Raw genomic sequence first — 23,118 nt, forward strand, 5'->3', positions numbered from 1 at the left:
TCTAAGGGGAATGCCTATAGATGAAGTTCATGATGTACATCAAGCAACAGAAATCTCTATCATAATAATTCATGAAGTGATGATATCTACACCCCAGTTTTAAAGAATATCTCTGAAAATTTGGCATTTTAAATTACTGTATTTACAGAGTGCTAGAAACTTATTAAAATACAATCAATAAGAATTACAAATCTGGCATAGTACATCCAATTTACAATAACATGACAACATCACATTAAAATATTTAAGACATATATTTCTGTTATAAAAGCTACAAAATAGTTCATAATCATGGACAACTTTTTAGTAGCAAACATAACCTTAGGAATATTGTTTGTAGGAACAGAATATTTTAACTGTATGGTTGAAACAAAGTCCTGTTGCTACCACACAAAATTTTTATACTTTGCTCATGGTCAGTGATAACATGACAGTATTAACCACGGTCATCTTTGTGGATTTTTGTGAATTTCCCTAGCATCAGGTTTCTCCCTAACACCATAGTAGCTCTCCCTACCAAGGTATCTTTTTCCTTGCTCTCCCTCTCTGTCCCTGCCCAGCTTAACCATCATGTCTCCTCATGTCATCACCACCCGCATCTCCTTTACCAACACCCTCACCTCCATTTACAAAGGAGATCTCATCTAATTCCCCTTCCCAGGTCTATCCATGTGTCCCTCTTAGGGTTCTCATTGTTACCTTGCTTTTCTGGAGATGTTAATTGAAGTTTGGTTATTCTTTACTTTATATCTAATATCTACTTATAAGTGAGTACATACCGTGTTGTCTTTCTGGCTCTGGGTTACCTCACTCAGGATTTTTTTTTTCCTAGTTCCATCCATTTGCCTGAAAATTTCATGTCATTGTTGTTTTACAGATGAGTAATATACTCCATTGCATAAATATACTTCATTTTCTTTATCCATTATTCAGTTGAGGGTCATCTAGGTTGTTTCCAGGCTTTCACTATCACAAATAATGCTGCTATGAATATTGTTAAGCAAGTGTCCATGTGGTATTATTGAGTGTCCTTTGTGTATACATACCCAAGGGTGGTATCGCTGGGTCTATTGATTCCCAATTTTCTGAGAAAGCACCATACTGATTTCTAAAATGGTTGTATAGACTTGTACTCCCAACAGCAGTGGAGGAGTATTTCCCTGACTCCACATCTTCTCCAACATAAGCTGTCCTCAGTATTTTTCATCTTATCTATTCTGACAGGTGTAAGAAGGTATCTTGAGTTGATTTGATTTGCATTTCCCTGATGATTAAGGATGTTGAGCAATTCCTCAAATGTCTTTTGACCATTTGAATTTCTTAAGCATGATATTTTTTATAGAACAGCTCTAGGCAGGCACATCTTCTTTCTGAAAGGATGATGTTGCTGTACCAGATCATACTAATACATTCCACAGTCTAAGCTTACCAATCTTTGGTTTTCATTCTTTTGTTTGTTTCTTGTTTGGGTTTTTTTTTTTTCCACAGAGGAGTGAGAAAAGCTTTCACTTTCTTTCTTTAGAAATGTCCTCCACAAGATCTGGTTCATAAGAGCAAATTAAAATCTCACAGAGATAATACATATACACAAATGTTTGTTTGCCTTGTTCTTTTAGTGTAAAGATGTAGGAAGTCACCTGTCTAGACTGGTGTGGCCTCAAGGCAAAATGCACAGAATCTGGACCACTGCTGTTTTTATTCCTTGGCCTCTTCTATGGAGGGCCAGGTGGTAAGCATGAAAATTTTCCTCCAGGAAGCCATGAGAGCTGTCCAAGAGGCCAGACTGTCATGCTAAAAATAAATTGACAAGTTCACCACTTGTCTGACCACTGTTGTCTTAAACCATGTCCTCAAATACCCAAAGCTCTGTTTCTTCTAGCCCAGCCTGCCTCCTGGCTCTGCCTTGTCACCTCACCCCTCTGAGTTGGATGCTGGGATCTGGCTGTGATCTTGATTGCCTGGCAGAATCCTTCAAAGTACCAGGCTTGGCTGTGTTCTTAGCCTGACACACTCTGAGAACACCAAGGCCTTTGACTGCACACATTAATTCTCGTATTTCTGGACTAACTTCCTCCTCAGGCAAGAGCAGCCTGTTAAAGAGGACAAAGTATCTCACCCTCCTTGGAAAGGCTTTTCCATTGCTAGAGAAATAGCATCAAAGCCTACAGTGCTTTCATAACAGCTCTACACGATACAGTACACACCAGAAATGCATTTTCCATAACATGAAAATGAAGTTTATTTTGTTATTTAGAAATGTGCTATAAGGCGAGTTGACTCACTGACTCAAGGTACTGATATTTTCTTTTATTTTTCATAATTTCTCTTTGAATAAAAGTAACAAAAATATCAATAATTAGAACAGAGATTGCCAAGCTGGGTGATGCACACCTTGCACTAGGAAAATGAAGGCAGGCAGAAAGATGTCTAGTTCTAGGTCACCCAGGTCCCAAAAATCAACCAATCAGCTGTGCAACACCTAAGATATATGTGTCCTTAGCTCCCTTTTCCTTTCTTGAATGAATTAACTCATTTATATACTAGAAGTTGAAAAAGAGCCAATGGAGACTTGCCTGGGCCTGCCAGAGAAGGAAGAAGGCAAGAAGCTACTTGCCCCAGGGCACAGGCTGGTGGGAAGAAAGAGAGGATGGGCCTAACAGCAAGAGGCAGAGGGCACAGAATCTTTCTACTCACTCTCTTCTGCCTTTGCACAGTCACCCTGCTGTTAAACCAGTGAGCCAGGCTCCTTCATGGCTTCAGAGTCTGTGAGACCACCATGGCCAGTAAAGTGATGATCTTCATGAGGCAAGAAGGCAGTTCTGTTCACCATGACTAAATAGCTGGTGTTAGTCCAAACTTTGAGACTCTGACCCTGACTAGTTTATTTTAGGTGTATTAAATCACAGTGCAATTTGGTGAAAACTTATTTTGGTGATAATTAACTCAGTCCCATGAGCTCAATAAAGCATATGTAAATCTCTTGGAGGAACAAAGTAAGCTAAATAAAGATTGGTTATGACTACAGAAATCAGAATAAAACAAAACAAAGGATATGTGTCCTAACAAAAATACTGACTCCTAACATGTAAGCATTGTCTTGAATATTATTCTAATGTTATTTTTATTAATTATTATTTTACTTAAACTAATGATGAAGTCAAGATCTTTCTGTATAAGATACCTTCTAATAAGATGTATGGTTTGCCTCCTGAAATAAGATCCAAGCAGCAGACACTGAAGAAAAATATCAGCATCACTTGTGAAGTTAGGCTACATGGGAACATATTTCTATCCTTTTGTGGCTGTAAAAATATTTAACATTCTACAGGATAGATCTAGACAGTAGTGTTATCAGTTTCCAAAAGCTCACCTGTGTCCTTTGAAATTAACTCTCAGACATAATACTCTATATTAACAGCTCTACTTTAAAAATGATTTACATTATCACATTAAATATTGTATATGCAAACATTTAGTTTTGAAGTATTCACAGACAAATATTTTGTTGTTGTTGTTTTTTGTGACAGGGTTTCTCTGTGTAGCTTTGGAGCCTATTCTGGCACTTACTCTGGAGACCAGGCTGGCCTTGAACTCACAGAGATCCACTGCCTCTGCCTCCTGAATGCTAGGATTAAAGGCGTGTGCTACCAATGCTCGGCCAGACAAATACTTTTATGAGCTTATAGAAAGTCAAAATAGTTTCTTTGCACATTTTGGGGATAAGTAAAAAGTAAATACTTTTGTTTATTTAGTAATGTTTCTTTAGTGTTTGTTGAAATGGAAATATAATTATAATGATTATTTTGAGAAATTATAAAGAAAAATTCTATAGTTTGGAAGTTCAGTAACTATGTGACAGTTAATGAGGAGAATAGGAAATACAATATCATTCTTAGAATTTCATGAAATTATGATTATATGGTTTCGTAGAAAATTTCCCCTCTCACTGACTGGGAATAGGGGCTTCTAGTACCTCTCTGCTTTCATCCTTTTGGTTTATAGTAGAATCTGGATTTTTCCCGCAATATTTTACCATGTATATTTTCTCTAATTTTATTGGTGTTTTGATGTTTAAAAATTGTATGGCTAACACTATATAGAGGCAACTACTTTAAAGAGAGAAATTATATCAGGCAATTGTATCTTCCTTCCCTATCCCTCAAAGGGAAAATCAATAAGAAATTGCTATTTTTAATTTTCACTTGAAAGGATCTTATGCAATTGTTGATCATGTTTCCATAAAAATAAATATTCTTTCTCTCTTTGCAAAGGCCTTTGTTTTATTTCTTCCTCCTCTTTCCAAATATTCCATCATTTTGCCAGTGAAGTTGTCTCGCTGGAAATTCCTTCCCAAGTAGTCTGAAATTAAAGGGCCCCCTACTCTAGAGATGTGCATGCTGGAGTGTGGCAAAAGCCCCTTAGTTACATTGTGGCTTCTTTCTCATGGTTCAAATGTGTTCTTTGTAATTAATCCATGAAATTCTAGCAATGTAATGGAAAATGTGAGTAATCTTGTACAGGCACTAAAATGCCAATGACCAGATGAGATAATGTTCTAAATTATATCCATACTAAGTATTTCTTCGGGCACTGTCCATTATGAGAACTTGTTCCCTTATCTTCAAGACCATTCTACATGGAAGAACAGATCATTATATTTTTGTTTCACTCCATGTTCTGCCTAATAGGATCTAAGACTACATATCTATATACTAAGTAACTTGGCATGATGACATCCTAACTTCTCTATATATCTTAAATAGAAGTAGGCAAGATTCGTTCATTTTATGTTCAGTTTCCATCGGCCAATATTTCCAACTTCATGGCACCCTGTGCTATAATTCCTGAGAATACACAGCTACAGTAGAAGTGAAGGACACAAGATATCTTCTTATTTCTTTCTTAGAGCACTTGCTAGAGGAAAATTCTATTCTTTGTATGTTTTAAGCAGATGGCTACCAAGGCCACTAACTGAAAAAGCAGACCTTGACTTTTTGAAAGAAATGGAACCAAGACTTTAAATATACAGGCTTACTGCCATATGCATTAATTTTTTTTAACCTTTGAAAGCTTTTGAAACATGAGAACCACTATCCACACACTGATATTTTTTCTTTTGTCCTACTGAGGGAAAAACATTATCTAAGAAGATTTTCAAAAGGTAGCTTTCTAATATTATGCTATCCATGTGGGGTGTGGTATTTTGAAAGAAAATGGCTTCAAAAGGGAGTGGCACTGTTAGAGGTGGCTTTATTGGAGCAGATATGAACTTGTTGTAGGAAATGTGTCACAGTGGGGGGTAGTCTTCCAGGTCTCCTATGCTCATGCTACTACTAGTGTCACAGTCTATATCCTGTTGCCTGCATATCAGCATGTAGCAGCTCCTTCTCCAGCACCATGTCTGCCTTCACACCATGTCCTACCATGAAGTTAATGGACTGAGCCTCTGAACTCTAAGCCAGCATCAATTGAAAGTTTTTCCTTGTAAGAATTTCTGTGGTCATGGTGTTTCTTCACAACAACAGAAACCCTAACTAAGACAGGGGTCTTGAACAACAATCGCCCCCATAGGTTCATAGGGAGTAGCACTACTAGGAGTTGTGGCCTTCTTCGAAGAAGTGTGTCACTGAGGTTGGGTTTTGAGGTTTCAGATGTTTGAGTCAGGCCCACTCTCACTTCATTCTGCCTGCCAATATGGATATAGAACATCTACAATACCATGTCTACCTGAGTGTTACCTTGCTTCCTGCCATGATGGTAATGGACTAAATGTCTAAGCTGTATGCCAGTCCCAATTAAATGTTTTCCTCTATAAGAGTTGCCATGATGATGGTGTCTCTTCATAGCAATAAAACCCTAAGACTGTACCCACTTGTTTAAAGTAGCTTTGGGACACACTATTTTGTTTGTCTGTCTTTTTCTCTTTTTCCTTTCCTTTATAGTTAGCAGAAATATCACAGAATCTGACAAAATGCACACATTTACCTTGGTGCTTACAACTCTGTGTACAATGGCCAGATCCACCCAGATAGACTTAGCTAGACTATTGATTGATTTACATTGGTTTAATATGCATTCAGAGAGGATGAGACAACTGGATTTATAAGAGAGAAAAATAGTTTTCTTAGAAACACACACTCTAATTAGAGAAACAAGACTCCATTCCTACTAAAAAGAAATAGCTTGGTTTTAAATTTGAATGAAGGATAGATTGGGATTGGGATTTGCATCAAAAATCTGAATGTGGCCTCATATATTGTTGGCTATAACAATTGTTTTGTGACCTCCCTCTCATGATAAAAATTTACATGATATGCTTGGGACCTTTATGTACACATGCCTTTTGTAGATGTGCACATGCAGAAACCTTCATGCAGCTAGTTGTATTTGTTATTGCTGCTTCAATTTCTATTTAAAGGAAATATTTATTTTGTTTTCTGCATGTACACACACCCAAACACACACACACACACACACACACACACACACACACACACACACACACACAAATGGGGGCAATGATCACAGAGTACAGAGGAGAGGTGCTGGACCCCAATTCTGGAGTTACAGGGAGCCTGATGCGTATGTTTGGAGCTGAACTTTGGTCATCTAGAAGAGCAACAAGTGCTCTTATCTCCTGAGCCATCTTTTCCAGCCCCATGTTTTTTCTTCATTGTTGTTAGTTTTGTTTTGTTTTGTTTTGTCTGTTTGTCTCCTACTTTTCTGAAATGCTTTCATGGATGTTTGACTTGACTTGGTTTTCTTGGGACACCCAGACAGTTCCATTTTTGCACAAAAGGTTCCATGTCCCTGAACTCCCTCAGTCACAGCCAAACAGTGACACTAAGCCACTCTATTCTCAATTTTCTTTTCTTAAGTGTGTGCCTTGCTGTTTAAGTGGTATTTAACTTCACAGCTGACAGCAATAAATCTGAGCCAGAAACTGTCTGGCAGTGATGTCCATGGCAGTTTTGAAGTGCGGTTCTCACAGCTGCAGTTAAACTTGGCGATTTGTTAGATTTGCAAGCATTCAGGCTCCCACCCAGTCCATTCAAAATAAGAGACTGGGCAGTGGAATTTGTAATCTCATTTTCAAAATGTTTTATGGTCATGAGGCTAGGGGAAGTTCCTAGATTTACAGGAACACAATTGTGCTTGGTTCTTGAATGTTCCTAACACTGTAGCCCATCACAGTAGGATTCTGTGGGAACCTTCATCTGGGGGAACTGATGAAGTAAGGAACCAAAGTGATTTCCAAGTACTTGGAGAAAATGAATAAGGGTAGCAACTTAGTTCAGGAGGCCAAAGGTGCACTGTGTATACTGATGGTCAGTTTTAGGTCTAGCCATTGACAAAGAGAGTAATACATCCCTTGAAAGGATGAAAAAAGGCTAATGTCACACATCCAATAACATCTCTCTTTCCCAGAATAGGAAACATACAAAGAATAGCATGGTCATTGACATTATTAAGCTGTGATTCTGATGTGATGAAGTCTTCCTGTGCATGCTTGTCTTTCTGTTATCAACCAAGAAGATGCTGGAACTAGAACATTAAGTGAGGCTAGAAAGATGCTTGAAAGCTTTTATCCTAAGTGATATCCTTCTGTGTAGATTCCAAAGAAAGGAGAGCAGAAAAATTATCTGTAATAAAGTAAAAGTCATAATGATTCCTTGGGATGAGCTAGAAACCTAGATCAATAGAAGCTCCCTAGAATCTATGAGGATAACCCAGCTAAGACTCTTAGCAACAGGAAACACTCAGCAAGAATCAGCCATCTTCTGTAACCAGGCAAGACTTCCAGAGGAGGGACTTGGACACCAACCTAGCCACAAATCCTTCGACCTACAATTTTTCCTGCCAATAAAATGTACTGGTGTAAAGAAATTGTGGGAGTGAACAACTAATGACTTGCCCAGCTCTAGATCCATATCCTGAGAGGGAGTGCCCCACAGAGGGTCAGGACACAGAGGCTGGAAAGCCCAGAGACCTAGGATGGAACTAAACATGACAGGGAAAAATCAGTGAAGTGACTTTTGATGATATTCTGCTATACTTAAAGACTGGTGCCTAGCCCAATTGTCATCAGAGAGATTTCATCCAGCAACTGTTGGAAACAGAGACCCACAGTCAAACATTAGGCTGAGTTTGGGAAATCCTGCAGAAGACAAGGAAGGATTGTAGGATGCAGTGGTGTCAAGGGAACCACAAGAAAACCCACAGAATCAACTAATCTGGGCTCACAGAGGCTCACAGAGACTGAACTGACAACCAGGAAGCCATCATGGGACTGACCTAGGCCCTAATATGTTACAGTTGTGTAACTGTGTCTTTGTGTGGGTCTCCTAGCAGTGGGAGCAGGGGATGCCTCTGACTCTGTTCCCTTATTTTGGGGCCCTTTCCTCCTTTTGTATTGTCTTATCCGGCCTTAGTGGAGGAAAAGGTACCTTCTCTCACTGCATCTTGATAAACTATGGCTGGCTGGCATCCATGGGATGCCCACCTGTATCTGAAGAGAAACAGTGGAGGAAGAGTGGACGGTGTAGCAGGGAGAGAAAGGGTAACACTCGGAAGAGGGGAGGGAGGGGAAGTTTTGGTTAGGATATAAAAACATGAATATTTTTAAAAGCAAAAACGTTTTAAAAAGAAGTAAAAGTCATAATAATTTGTAATAAGTCTCCCTGTCCTTGTGAGGGGAGCCTGGGTAAGGCCCAGTGATTGTCCCTTAACTGTGGTGTCCATGAGCATCTTCTGGGTCCCACAGTGCCATCCAACACCAGCAGTGTGTGGCCCATAGCATTCATACTGGCCAACTGAAGATTTTAACACATGTTTATAGAGACATTGCCATGTATAGTTGAGAACATTTATATGAAACTTACATTTGGGGCTTTTACCAAAACATCAGGCAAAGCTACATATAACCTTCACAGTGCCTGCACAGCTGGCCTACTTCACTCATTTTCATCTTTATCTTCTTCCATTGGATTATGGGCTAATTTTGTTTGCAAGGGACATTTACCTAGATAGTGTAGCCTGCTTATACTTGGTGAAATTCCAGTTCAGACTAGTGTGATCCTGTGAAATGTCAGGATATTTCAAAGTTGCACAGTGTGAAGATGCAAAATAGATCTCAGCCATGCCTGATGAATTACTGGACTCTCCTAACTTACCAGAGAGACATGGGACAGTTTCTGATGAGATCTGTTTTTTGAAGCTTATGAGAGCTGTAACATGTCCCCTCTGCCTGGCCATAATTTCCTTCTATCTACTTTGCAGGTGTTCTGCTATTAGCTGCCTTTTTGTCCTATTATTTTAATTTGGAAACAATGTTCCACTACCTAGTACAATGTGACTGAAAACTCATGGTTCGCTGGCTTCATTCTCCATCACCTGATACATTTGAATGTCTTTTTATTTTTCCTTGAGAAATTCATATATGGTTAAAATTTATTTTGGTCATATCTACCTCTGCTCTTCTGTTCTAATTACCCTACCAAATTTCCCTCCCAAACTCATGTGTGTTTTGTTTTGTCTTTAATAAGCATTGGATCCAATTAATATGCTCATGTACAAACCAATGGAATATCGTCAACATACTAAGGGACATGAATATCAAACCAAAATGACTCTCCCTCACCAGCAGCCATAGACTCCCAATCAACTGATGGTTATTATTCTTGTCATGAAACATCCTCTCTCTCTCTCTCTCTCTCTCTCTCTCTCTCTCTCTCTCCTCTCTCTCTCCCTCCCTCTCTCATACACACACTCATTCTCTCATTCTCCTTTACCCTCTCATCCCTCTCTCATTTTGTTCATTTTATTTATTTAATTTTTTAGATATTGTCTCATCTAACTAGGCAGGCTTAGGACTTTCTAAATAACCAAGAATAATTTTGAACTTCTGATCTTCCTGACCTCTCTCTCTCTCTCTCTCTCTCTCTCTCTCTCTCTCTCTCTCTCTTGGCTTTTCATTACAGGGTTTCTCTGTGTAACCCTAAGTGTCCTGGAACTAGCTCTTGTATACCAGGCTCGCATCAAACTCACAGAGATCCACCTGCCTCTACCTCCTGACTTCTGGGATTAAAGGCATGTGCCTCCACTACCTGGCTTTACCTTCACTTTCCAAGTGTTGGGATTATAGATGTGTACTACTGGATGCTACTTTCCCGAAGTGCTGGGGATTGAACCAAGGGCATTCTGCAACCCCTACTTCATTTTGTCAGCATATTCAAGAGTTTCAGTATTTATCTTTTAGCAAATCTGAGAATGAAATTCTCATGAGGAAGAAAGAAATAAGTGCAACTCAGATTCTTCTGTACACAGGAAAACGCATGATTATCTAAGAGTCACAGCATTGATCCCCAGAGCCTATGAGGAACTGGTGGGATCCAGCTGTGTTTCACCACTTGATTCTGAAATTCTTCCCTGGGGGAATACATCTGAGTAGTTTGTCTGCTCTGCTTTGTTACACAGAAGTCAAGTTGTGGGTAATTTCTGAACTTCTTCTGTGCTTTGTAGATTTAAAAAAACAGCATTTAGAATGGTTTTTATAGAAGACAGGGCTACAAATGGCGATTTTTAATACTGACATAGATCTTTTCATTCTCAACTAAAGCCCCCTCCACAAAGGTATTAGCAATCTGTTTGGATGGCAGAGCTGAACAGTGACAGTAGCATTAATGAATATTTGCTATGGGGCCCTGGCAGAAAGACAGCACAGAAATCCAGGCTTGCACCATTTTTCTTCTGCCTGAACCTCACCCATTATTTTCAGCTTCCTGTCACATATATTGTTCCTAGAGACACTGGCTGAACAGTGCAAAGAAATTTGAACAGCCTTTGGGGAACACTGGGAAGAATGAATCATTACCCGCTTCTCCTCTGTATTTTGTGTTGCTGAAGAAACACTAAAGGCCACCATGATTCTTACCACTGCATCAGAGTGGTACATTTGACAGATGTAGCTTTCCCTCTTAGGCTGAGTGGGTTTGAGCAGTGCATAACAATATGATTACACAGTCATGATTAGCTTAGAATATGGCTAATGGCATTTCAAGTCAAAGGTTTGAGAGATGTTATCTTTAGAATTTAAGATAATGCATAACTCCCACAAATTCTTTTACAATATCTTATTTTGTCAATAAAGAAATGAATGAAGGGTCAGTGCAACTGAAGCAGTTTGAATACAGACCATTTTTGCTACCTGCTACAGATCTGCCAACTGGAAAGTTCCAACATTTTTCAAGTCCCCAATTTCTTTGAGAAGTTGGATATAAAAAACAATATGCAACTTTCAGGTTTTATTGGGTTGAATGAGTTAATGCCTACAAATGCATTTGAAAGTGCTTCACAATGCTTAATATAGCATTCTTTCCTTCATCACTTTCAATAAGTATTTATTAAGTGCCTGATTTATGCAAAGTATGAGTACAGTAGTGATCAAAGCAGATGAAGAGTTAGGTTTGTACAGTACAGTGTTTGAAGTTTTGATAGTGTTTCTCTTTTACCAATAAGCACATGATCTATATTTAAGGACCTTGCTACCTGCAGTATCTTAACATTGAAGTTAACTTCTTAATGTAAAATGTTGGTGGGATGGAGGTTGAAGACATGAATCATTTCAGAGTAAGAAGACAAGCTCAAATTTGGAAGTCCATCTGAATTTCCACTTGAGAGCACAACTTGACCATGGAAAATTTCCTGAAGCCAATTTGCCGAAAAATTGAAAACTGTGTTCTATAGCCCTGGATGTCCCTCTGATAGTACTGTGCTTTTGTTTGCAAGTCCTTTTCCTTTGACTAAACATACTTGAATTTTAAGTATTAGATTTACAAATAGATGTAAGAAAATAGTGCCAATACTCTGTGCCCTATACCAAATTCCCCTTATCAGTATTTCACAGTATTGTGATTTGTTTGTTGAAACTAATGAACTCAAACTGATGAATAATTTTCTGAAGTCCCACTTTTTTCTAAATTAATGAGTGCTGTGTAGGTGGGGGAGGGGTTGTTTGTTTGAAACATTACTGTATCCTGTCATTAAGTCATCATGTCTCTTTGAGCATTGCACTATCACAGTTTCTAAGATTTTCTTTGTCTTGTGTACTTTGATAGCAAGGAGGATCCCTGGTTAAGAAGTAGGTAGAGCTCTTCTGACTTTATTTCTTTTAATGGATAGATAAGAATTGTGTATAATTGGTGACATAATGTGTAGTGTAATAGAAAAATTACTTTTCTAATTTTATTACCAAATACAGACTGGTTGATATTCTTTGAATATGGTATAACCTTTGAGTTGATTTGAATAAATGTCCCTTTACTGGAGATAAAACAAAGACAAGAGAAAATACATGTCTTTTTATAAATGAATATCAATCTTCACTTTTAAAACCGAGATCTAAACATTACATTTAAAATTATCAAAATATAGCTTTGCATTATTTTTTCAAAATTTCTTTAAGCTTAAAAAAATAATAAACATACTCTCAACTATGTGGTGCAAAATAGGCCATAGGCAGTTAAGCATTTAGCTGTGAATTCCCAGAAGACTGTCTCAAGTGATGAGTCTCCACAGTGTGTGAAGGCTTTACTAAGTCCTATACACAGACCCTGGCATCTATCACTTTACAGTGTCTTTGCAATAAATGAGCATTACCCTCTAGATGCAGGAGAATACACTAGTATATTTATTGCAGGGAATGGAATAACCATTATTGTATTTTATAATTTACAAATGAATCTCACCATAAATAAGAACATTTTCTTAGGATTAATAGGTGTTGTTTTCCCTTGGTAGATCAATATATAAAAACATTTCTCTGTCCAGAGAAAGTGTTATTATAAGGAGGGTATTACCGGGGAAATCTTTCCAGTGGTCATTCCATGAAATAAATACCCACACCAGTACACTCTGATGCATTGTGTTGCCATGCTGCATTTAAAGTATGATATCTACAATCCTCACTTCCCATAGAGCTGAGTACAAAACAAATACAGTGGTTGTAGCTCATAGCTGCTTGTGATTTTACCATGGACAATCACAGTTTTGGCAAAGATTGTCATTAATTTCTTGCTCTCTTTTTTCTTAAAATTTCCAATTCAACTACATTTCATGAAGTATTTTACCCTGCTTCAATCTGTCCTACTGTGAGGCACTATAACATTTCCTTACATTCTGGAGATTTCTGATTTCCCTAGCTCTATTGAAGGGTAAATGAAGTGGTTTAGGAAACACATAAGATTAATTTTATTATATGAACATTTGCTAAACTGGATGCTGGCAATATTTTCCTAGACAAGTGTTTTCAATCATTTTTATTTATTGGGAACAGTGAACAATTATAGACCTATCTGAAATCTGATGCTTTTATGCTGCTTCTAGATTCTTAGAGATATTTGTGGACTATTGTCTGGTTTTTAATAATGTTCCATGTCTGAAAGCTCAAAACCACCTGCAATTCCAGCTCCATGGAATCCAACCCCATAGTCTGGCCTTCCCAGGTGTATGCACACATGTGGGTCATGCACACACACACACACACACACACACACACAGACACACACACAGCACACATACATACACACACTTACCATGTACACGATCACACAGCATGCATACACACACCATGCTCACACAGCATGCATACACACACCATGCATACATACACAGACACACACATTAGGGTTCCTTGTCCAGCCAGCCCTACTTATTTGACAAGTTTCAGATCATTAAAACCCTGTCTCACAAACTTAGGAGGGTGGCTGCTAAGAAATACCTGAGATCTTGGAATTTATGCAGGACTGCACAACACACACACACACACACACACACACACACACACACACACACACACACACCAAATGTACCTGAAAGTTTCAGGCATCATGCTGGCCTGGCCCTGTTACCTGGCAGAATCCACTCAGGCAGTACCCTGGTCTGCCCAGGGTTCCATGGGAACTAAGTTTGCATGCAGGTGTAAAGGACCCCTTTAAAAGACAGACCCTGCCTACATACTCTATTCTCTTTACTCTCTCCTTCCTTCTCCCTGCTCTCTGCTCTCTCTCCCCTTCCTCTTCCTCTCCAGCATCTCTCTTTTCTCTCCCACTCCCACTTTCACTCTCCCTCCCCCATCTGGAATAAACTCTATTGAAAATGTATCTCTGTATCTCACGTCACATCTTGCGCTTTCTTTAGTATTTTTAAACTTAAACAAAATAACAACAACACCCATGTCAAAAGTGTTTATGCCTATGAAATGACATGCAGAAGCACAATTTAAGAGCAGCTGGAGAAGCAGGCTGAGATTATTTGGGAGGCTAAAGAGGTTAAAGAATCAGCCAAGAGGTAGAAAATATATGAACTTAGTATACAATAACAGGTCTTATTCGCAAATGATCATTGGGTATGATGAATATTGCTTAATGGGATTGCCATATATATGGACTTTACTGTGCCTCTGAAGTAAGTTAAGATGGTGTGGTTGCACTTTGAAGGCTGATCTCTCCAGATTTACTATCAGATTTTGGAGCCAGAGGGCTTTTGGATTACAATACATCAATACTTCCAGGGTCATCAACCTCTTGAACTAGTAACCTGGTGTGGTAAGCCTGGGATACCTTGAGAGTAGTGTCTATTGATTGAATACTCCTGCCATGTACTTCGTGCATACATCCTGAAACAGAGCGTGCCTTTAATAAATATTCAGACTAGAATTCCACTTATATTTATATCGATGATGTTGGTACCGGGTATTGAACTATAATTCTTTATAAATGCAGCCATGTTTTCAATGAGATGCTAAAGTGAATGGAACAATTTTACAGTGGCATTCTTTATTCTTTACCAAAGGGTCCACACTATTGTTTAAATGAAGAAATAAATGTAGTAGGAAGACAGGAACTAAGAAAAGGAAAAGAGTTAAGAACATTCATCCTATATCTTTATTTTAAAAAAATACTATTTGCTTATATAAAGAGGTAAACATAATATCGGATTTTCCCTAGGAAGGCAGTGTGTTCAGGGAAATTTGTGTTATGCCTATTCTGTGGCAACAGAATAGTTTCTAACTGTACTTGTGGATATTTTGTGGCATCGTCTCACTTTTACTTTAATGTGTGAAATCAATTGTGGTCAGTTTTGATAGATTTTGGGATTAATTCACGTGACAGGCAATTCTGGCTAGCTGCTGTTAACATTATTAGCATAATATCACATTAGTGATGTCTTTCTAAGTAGGGAAAGATGATGCCATCATTTCCTAACTCTTTGTCCTATTCTGTTTTGAATACAGACAGTGCCAGTGAGACACCAGTAATATCAACAATGACAAGTGGGGAAATGCATAAGAGCAATGCTGTAACAACTGAGATCACTGAGATCACCTCCAAAGCAGAAAAAAGCCCCACAGCAGTGGCAGCCACTGGGAACAGCTCAAGCCCATCCACAGAGACTGAGGAAGAAAAGGCAAAGAGGCTGCTTTACTGTTCACTATGCAAGGTGGCTGTGAACTCGGCCTCGCAGCTGGAGGCTCATAACAGTGGTGAGATGCTGGCCTTTCCTTTTTATCTCAACAGCTCCACAATTACCTTCCTCTGAAAAGATTAGATATTTTGCAACAGTGAAACCAGTGGTGACAGAAAACTGGCAATTATTACATGGATTCCACCAGCTTGTAAACACAAAAAGACGACAAGCAAAATATCATTTATGTTGGGGCAAAGGAAGGTTTCTATGACTTGAGGTCATGAGTATGTGTGCATAAGTGATTGTGTGTGTGTTGTGTTGTGTTGTGTGTGTATGTGTATGAATCATTAAAGAAAGGAAAATGTCATTTTAGAATGTCTAGTATTTATATACTTCATGTAATTGTTTCTATATTACTATACGCTTGCTTCTAGATGAAGCCTCTATTCCAGTGGTTCCCAACCTTCCTAATGCTGAGACCCTTTAAGACAGTTCCTCGTGTTGTGGTGACCCCCAACCATAGAGTTATTTCATGGCTACTTCATAAGTGTAATTTTGCTATTGTAATTTTAATGTCTAGTATGCAGAATATTTGATGTGTCCCCTAATAGGGTCGCATCTCAGAGGTTGAGAACCTTTGCAACACAACCCAGTAGCGCTACTATACAGGCATAGTACCTATTACGTTTTTTGTGGTAAATGTTGATGTCTGACCCAGACCTGTGTGATATGTGCAAGTGTACTTCAGAAAGCCTTTACTACCTACACCTGGGAGGCCTTATTAGTTTGACTGAGGCACAGAGAAGATCATGGAACCAACTGGCAGAGCTGTGATTCAAGCTTGTTTCTCTTACTTAAGCAATTTTAGAGAGTTATTTTCTTTTCTTTCCTTTAAAACAGAAAGAAGCAATCAGGAATATAAATGAAACAATTGGCCTTCCAGTTATGGTCCCACTAAGTTGCTTCCTTTATGTTTGTGTGTTTAAGATATATAAAACATATACATATGTGTGTGGATATGTGTGTGAGTATGTGCATGTGGCATATATACACTTTTAATGTTTTTATCTGTGAATACATGCTTAAAATTATAAGCTTTCCCATAAAACCTAAGTTGATTGCTAAGATCAGTCTTACTCTAAAATTTAGGCTTTGGGGCCAGGTTCTATCAATGAACATAGTGGGTGGAGAATCATTGTGGTTCATGTGGTTGATGGCAATTGTACCACTAAGCAGTGGAAGTGATGCACAGGTGACATTTAACTGTGGACTCCATGCTCTGAGAAGTGATAGCAAATGGAATATGGTTCCTTTAGCTGAAGTCAGCAGAGATCATGAGTTTGGGGACAGAGACACACAGACAAGCTTCTTGCCCCAGTCAGCATCTCCATGGTACAGGTTCCCCTTGATGTGTAGAGAACAAGGGCCAATGAACACCATCAGAACCCATTTATTCTCCAAACATTTGATCAGTCTGTGTAATTACAGAGGGGTGCATTCATTTTAGAATACATCAACCATGCTTGTGTGGTTTGAAGTTATCAATTTATAAAATTTGGAGGCACTTTGGATTTTCCTAAGAATTATCTGATTTAGGGCCAAAGGAATCTGTTTCATCATATCACATCAGGTCATTATTTTTTGTTCCAATTGTATGGTCCTCTTTTCCACTTTGTGTGTCCAAATGCCCCAACAAGGGATACATTTGTATTTATCCAGGCACAACAGCAAGGGATTCCAAGATTTACACTTGGGGCCTGGACAGGTGTCATTTTGGGAAGAGACAGAGAAAGAACCCTTGGTGGCCTCTGTTGAGAAACTGGAAAATGGCTGGAAGCATCCCATCTGAGAGTTTTAGGAGTTGAATATGAGGCTTATGTTCCTCATGTCCCTGTACAGGACTGTTCCCTTTGGACCATCAGCCTATGCAAACCACTGCAGCTACCCCCTGATTACCAAGGTTTTTAAATTGAATTTTCCTTTTCCTTGCGTTTTCCTTCCTGAATCAGAGAGGTGTTTCTATTTATGAAGTGCCACGAGAATCCCTGGCTCATTTAGGTCTGTTATATCCTTGAAGTATAAGACTGTGTTAGGTCTAGAGTTAGCAAAGAAAGAAGACAAAAATAACCAGTGATTTTTTTATCCCTCCCCAACACACACTTGCTCTATTTTTGATATCTGCAATAGTGTTGATAGGACACAGTGTCTGGACTTCATCATGTGTGCACCTAAGTGGATGTAATGGTGTCCATATCCACACTCCAGCTTCATGTTCACATGGGAGCTGTTTCTGGATCTTCTGTGTGCAGTCTTCTGCAGGGAAATCTAAGGGCTAGATGTAATAACAAATGGATTTGTATGCTGAGAAGATTGTAGGTCAAAGGTTTTGTAGTTGGTTTGGTGTTTATTTTTATATTTTGGTAGCCTGCAGAGTAATTTCCCACACCAAAGACATTAGAACATATGGGTGAAGGCTCCGTGTAGGCACCAGTTCAACTTCTTCATGTTTGGTGAATTGTGTAGGTATTATACTTGGCAACAGGGCTCTGGTATCAGTTTTCAGAGAGCAATATGTTGTCTTTTCAACAGCTTGGATTGTTTGGTAATTACCATGTGATCACCTTGACCAACAACTCAATTGAATGTGACTCAGTTCTGATATTAGACACATTTCTTGGTGACCAGGGATAGCCAGGTGGTACTCTGTATATGCCATTATTAGAAGACCTCATTAAGATTGCCATTACATATCTTAGGGAGTTTTCACTACACTAATGTCCATATTATCCTTCGAATGCCCCTCAGTTCCATATGTCTCTACCTGAATTCCCTCCCTCAACTCCATTTTCCCTCCTGCTCCCTACCTGATCCTCCATTCCTGTCCTCAACCACCCCCAGTCTACCCATAAAATCAATTCTATTTCTCCATTCCAGTGAAATCCATGTGTCCCAGTTCTATCCTCTGTAGCTAAAACCACTGAACCTATGGATTGTAGGTTAGTTATCAGAATAAAGTAAATCTTAAAATCAAACCTTAACTTGGTCAGGAAATGTAGCCCAGTCAGATTCTGGGGCTTCATTTCCCAGCACTGAAAATAGAAGTCTTCATTTCCTACGTCACCCTCTCCTCTTGGATTTCAAGGAAAGGACGACAGAATTCAGAACTGAACTAACTCTAATTCTGCTTTTTTGCCTTTATAATAATTGTGCTGCCATTTCTTATTTGGTATTTCCTGTGCAATTTCTAAAAGGATGTAGTAGTGGAGGGGTCATAAGCTGTACCTCCACTGCCTTTAGAACTGTTAGGAGTTTAGTGATGAAACAAAATCCTGTAACTGAATTTGTGTGTGTGTAACCCAGTTTTATGCCTCGGTAGCATAATCAGTGGCCACATTGTCCTTCTCCCATACTAACCACATCCATTGTTTCAAAAATAGGCCAATAGGATTGTGCATAGTCCTTCATTGATGGTTTTAGACCTGATGGCTTCTTATAATGCTAGGTGAATGAAAATTGCTAAGTTCAGTTAGTTCATTTAATGATGTGGTTTTTTACCTGAATTTTTTTGATACACTTAAAGAAAGTCTTGTTCACCTTGTGTCCTCTACTGTCCCTTTCTCCTTTGCTGAAGAAGATCAGAAACCTTTTCATCTTACTTCTGGAACTAGGTGTAAGTTTAAAGCCAAGATGCAGGGGAAAGAAGATGTTTCTTCTTTATCCAAATAAAATTTTATATTTTTCCCACTGAGAAGACATTATACATAAGGTCAAAATAGTGTCAGTTATACCTAGTGTTAACTCTGTAGCTAAGGACTTCAAGAGTAAAGCTAATGATTTTTCAGAATGGTTTCTGATTTATTATTAATAATTATAAATGTATTCCTAATCCAAACAAATGATAAAAGAAGATTTGGGTAATAAGGATTTTTGTCAAATACTTTCTATAATTCAGCCTATTAGAATTAACTTGTAGTTAATATTTGCCATCAAATGCACAGATTCACTTCTTATGAGAATATGGGCTGGAAAATTGTCTTCTCTGATGTGTGTGTCTCACGTCTCAGTCAATAATGGTGTTATGTGTCACTATGACATATTTTTAATAATATTTTTATTTAATTCAGAAACAAGCTTGTTTCACATGTCAATCTCATGTCAATCTTCTTCCTTCCTTCCTCCCCTGCCCCCTACTGAACCCTGATCCCATCCTCTCTCTGCTTCTCAGGGAGGGTGAAGCCTTCCATGGGGATCCTAAAAGTTGGTCATTTCATTGGAAGCAGGACCTAGGCCCTCCCCCATGTGTCTCTGCTGAGAGAGTATCCATCTATGTGGAACAGGCACCCAAAGTCCATTTGTACACCAGGGACAAACACTGATCCACTACCTGAGGTCCCATACATTGCCAGGCCTTCTAACTGACACCCACATTCAGGGCGTCTGGATCAGTTCCAGCACAGCTGAAAGCTCTAGAACAAAAAGAAGCAAACTCACCCAGAAGGAGTAGATGCCAGGAAATAATAAAATTGAGGGCTAAAATCAATAAAGTAGAAACAAGGAAAACAATACAAAAATTCAGTGTAACAAAGAGTTGGTTCTTCAAGAAAATCAACAAGATAAATAAATCTTTATCTAAACTAACCTAAAGTCAGAGAGAGAACACATAAATTAACAAAATCAGAAATGAAAATGGAGACTTAACAACGGACACTGAGGAAATCCAGAGAATCATCAGATCATACTTTGAAAACCTGTACTCCATAAAATTTGAAAATTTAAAGGAAATTGACAATTTTCAGGATAGATATCACTTACCATAATTAAATCAAGAACTGATAAACAATTTCAATAGACCTATAACTCTAATGAAATAGAAGCAGTCATCAAAAGTCTTCCAACTAAAAAGAAAAGGGGGGCAGGGCCATATGGTTTCAGTACAGAATTCTACCAGAAATTCAAAGAACACCTAATAGCAATTCACCTCCAAATATTCCACACAATAGAAGCAAAGTGTCAATGCCAAACTCTTCTTATGAGGCTACAATTACCTTGGTACCCAAGTCACAAAAAAGACACCAACACAACTAAGAAAGAGACCTACAGACCAATATCCCTCATGAACATTGATGCAAAAATACTCAATAAAATTCTGGAAAATCAGTTCCAAGAACACATCAGAGAAATAATCCATGACCACATAGGTTTCATCCCAGTGATGCAGGGATGGTTCAACATATGAATATGACACTTGTTAAGAGTCAGATATTGTGGGAGCAGTGTTTGCACAAGCACAGCTGCTAGCACATATATGGGCACTGATGAAGCTATGACAGTTGCTTCTCTTCATTCCTTTTGCAAAGGTGTTATCAACTGACACTGCACTTATTTAATTAGTGCTCCATGCCATTGTATACATGATTGGAACAAACATTCCTGCTTTGCCATATTTAAAAACTTTCTGGAGCTGATTAGTAAACCCACAAGGCCATGGGGACCCAGTTCTTCCAAGTGAGCAGAAAGCCCCTTTAGACTTGCATGAGATAGGCATAGACTTTATAAAAGACATCTTTGACAAAGAAAGTCCTCTCTAACATCCTAGTTGTTCTACTAATTTTGACTTAGTTTTCCTCTACACACTTGAAAAGAGAAACCTTTCAAATGGTTTGTCATTCAAGCCGATGACTAATTTGGGCAAATTTGTTGGGTAATTACATGGAGCATTTACTCCGGTTTTGCTAACCCCAGGCAGAGTTTGTTCCAGGACTCTCCACACGTTAATGCACAAGAAAATTTTGCTATCAGAGGGCAGACTTTACAAGGTTGTAATTCACTTGAAAAGTTTAGTGTTAATAAACACACTTAGAGATTTCTCCTTTATGTTAACAAAAGTAAACTAAGTAGAGAAAGAGAAAGTTTCTTAAAAGTTATTGGGCACATGGTATACTCACAGGAATCCGTAAACAGGACATATTTTAAACAGAACACTCAAGTGAAGAACAGCATTGCTTTCCCTTTATTGCTGAGAACACAGAGGCATGAAGAAATTTAGTGAAGTTGATGGAGGCAGACAATAGGATCCCCTCATCAATAGTTTAAAAGCAGAACTCTTGAGATGAAACAAATTCAGACTTTCAGCTTGATCTAAATTAATGTTTAATACATCAACAAAAGCTCATTGGTCATCTGTTGTTACATACTGATAATGCAGCTATGAGCAAGACATAGCCTCTGCCTTCAAGAAGTCCTGGGCTAGTGAAGGCCAAATACATGTGCAGACAATTCCTGTGAACAACTCACTCAAGCTACTTAGCCAGGATCAGTGTTTGAAGCTTTACTATTATTCATACCCTTTGCTCTGAAGCTTGAACTTGACAGTAAATAAAGAGAAATCGACATTTCAGTGGTTCACTGGTTAAAAGCACTTGCTGCCATTATAGAGGACCCAGGTTCCATTTCTAGCACCTACATTGTGCTTCACTCTGGTTCCATGGGAGGGAGTAGCAACATGCAAAGTTCACAGACCCTTGCACATAAGGAAACACACATACATACACACACACACACACACACACACACACACACAATGCAGTCTTATGCCTTCCTAATTTAGAGGCTCATGTATTAAAGGCTTTGTTTCTGATGTGGCAGTCATGAAATGTAGCAGAACATTTCATAGGTAGGGCCTACCACATAGGCTTTGCTGTCCTTCCCTAGCTGTGAAATAGGTGACTCTACCAAACTTGCCATGAAATGCTTAGTCATCAAAAGTCCCCAAAGCAGTGAAACCATCCAATCAAAGACTGAAATCTCTTAAAGCATAATCCCCCCCATATATATATATATATATATATATATATATATATATATATATATTACATATTACTAAGTAGACTGAATAGGTTACTTGAGAAAAGAAAGAACATGAAGTTGGAAGGAGAACATTGGGAAGGAATCCAGGAGGAATTTGAGGTGGGCCTTGGATCAAAATTCTGTGTATGACATTCTCAAAGAATAATTAAAAAATATTGTGTTGGGAGAAAAGGCGAAGGTGGAGTCTAATGGAAGGTCTTTAGGTCACTGGGAGTGTTTTCATGAAGGAAGTTGAGGGACCCTGTCCTCTCGCTTTGCTGTCCTTCCCTAGCTGTGAAATAGGTGACTCTACCAAACTTGCCATGAAATGCTTAGTCATCAAAAGTCCCCAAAGCAGTGAAACCATCCAATCAAAGACTGAAATCTCTTAAAGCATAATCCCACACACATTTTCTAAGTTAACGCTATTGCTGTATTGCTGTGGTGATGGAAAAGTGACTTGCACAAGTGTCTTCCTTTTCCTATCTACCTATGAAGAAGCTTTCACGTGGTTATCACTAGACTTATGTTCCTTTAAATTATTTTCATGTTCAGCTTCTCATGCCTCAACTGCAAAATGTCACATGGCCAGTAAAAATGTTTTTCACCATGGAACTGTGTAATTGTGGCACTCCTTACCACTGGAGACATTTTAATTACACTAAATACCAACACTATAGTTTATAAATATGTTGCAGGACTATGCAGTGAATGAGTGGGTTGACTTACTTGATAAAAAGAACATTTCCGTTCCTGACAATGTTTGGGATTTCGCTATTTCAAATCCATTGACCTTTAATTGGGTAA

At 38.5% G+C, this 23,118-nt stretch overlaps 1 protein-coding gene across 1 annotated transcript in view; it reads left to right on the forward strand.

The window, feature by feature from the left end:
• Positions 1 to 23,118, forward strand: part of Znf385d (zinc finger protein 385D) — a 262,576-nt gene that overhangs the window by 224,905 nt on the left and 14,553 nt on the right. Inside the window, exons 6-7 of the mRNA XM_035452553.1 lie at positions 6,614 to 6,624; positions 15,432 to 15,541. Coding sequence (XP_035308444.1) covers positions 6,614 to 6,624; positions 15,432 to 15,541 — 121 coding nt within the window. The remainder of the gene's footprint in view (positions 1 to 6,613; positions 6,625 to 15,431; positions 15,542 to 23,118) is intronic.

The sequence above is a fragment of the Cricetulus griseus genome (assembly GCF_003668045.3).
Source record: "Cricetulus griseus strain 17A/GY chromosome 1 unlocalized genomic scaffold, alternate assembly CriGri-PICRH-1.0 chr1_1, whole genome shotgun sequence".
Classification (NCBI taxonomy): domain Eukaryota; kingdom Metazoa; phylum Chordata; class Mammalia; order Rodentia; family Cricetidae; genus Cricetulus; species Cricetulus griseus.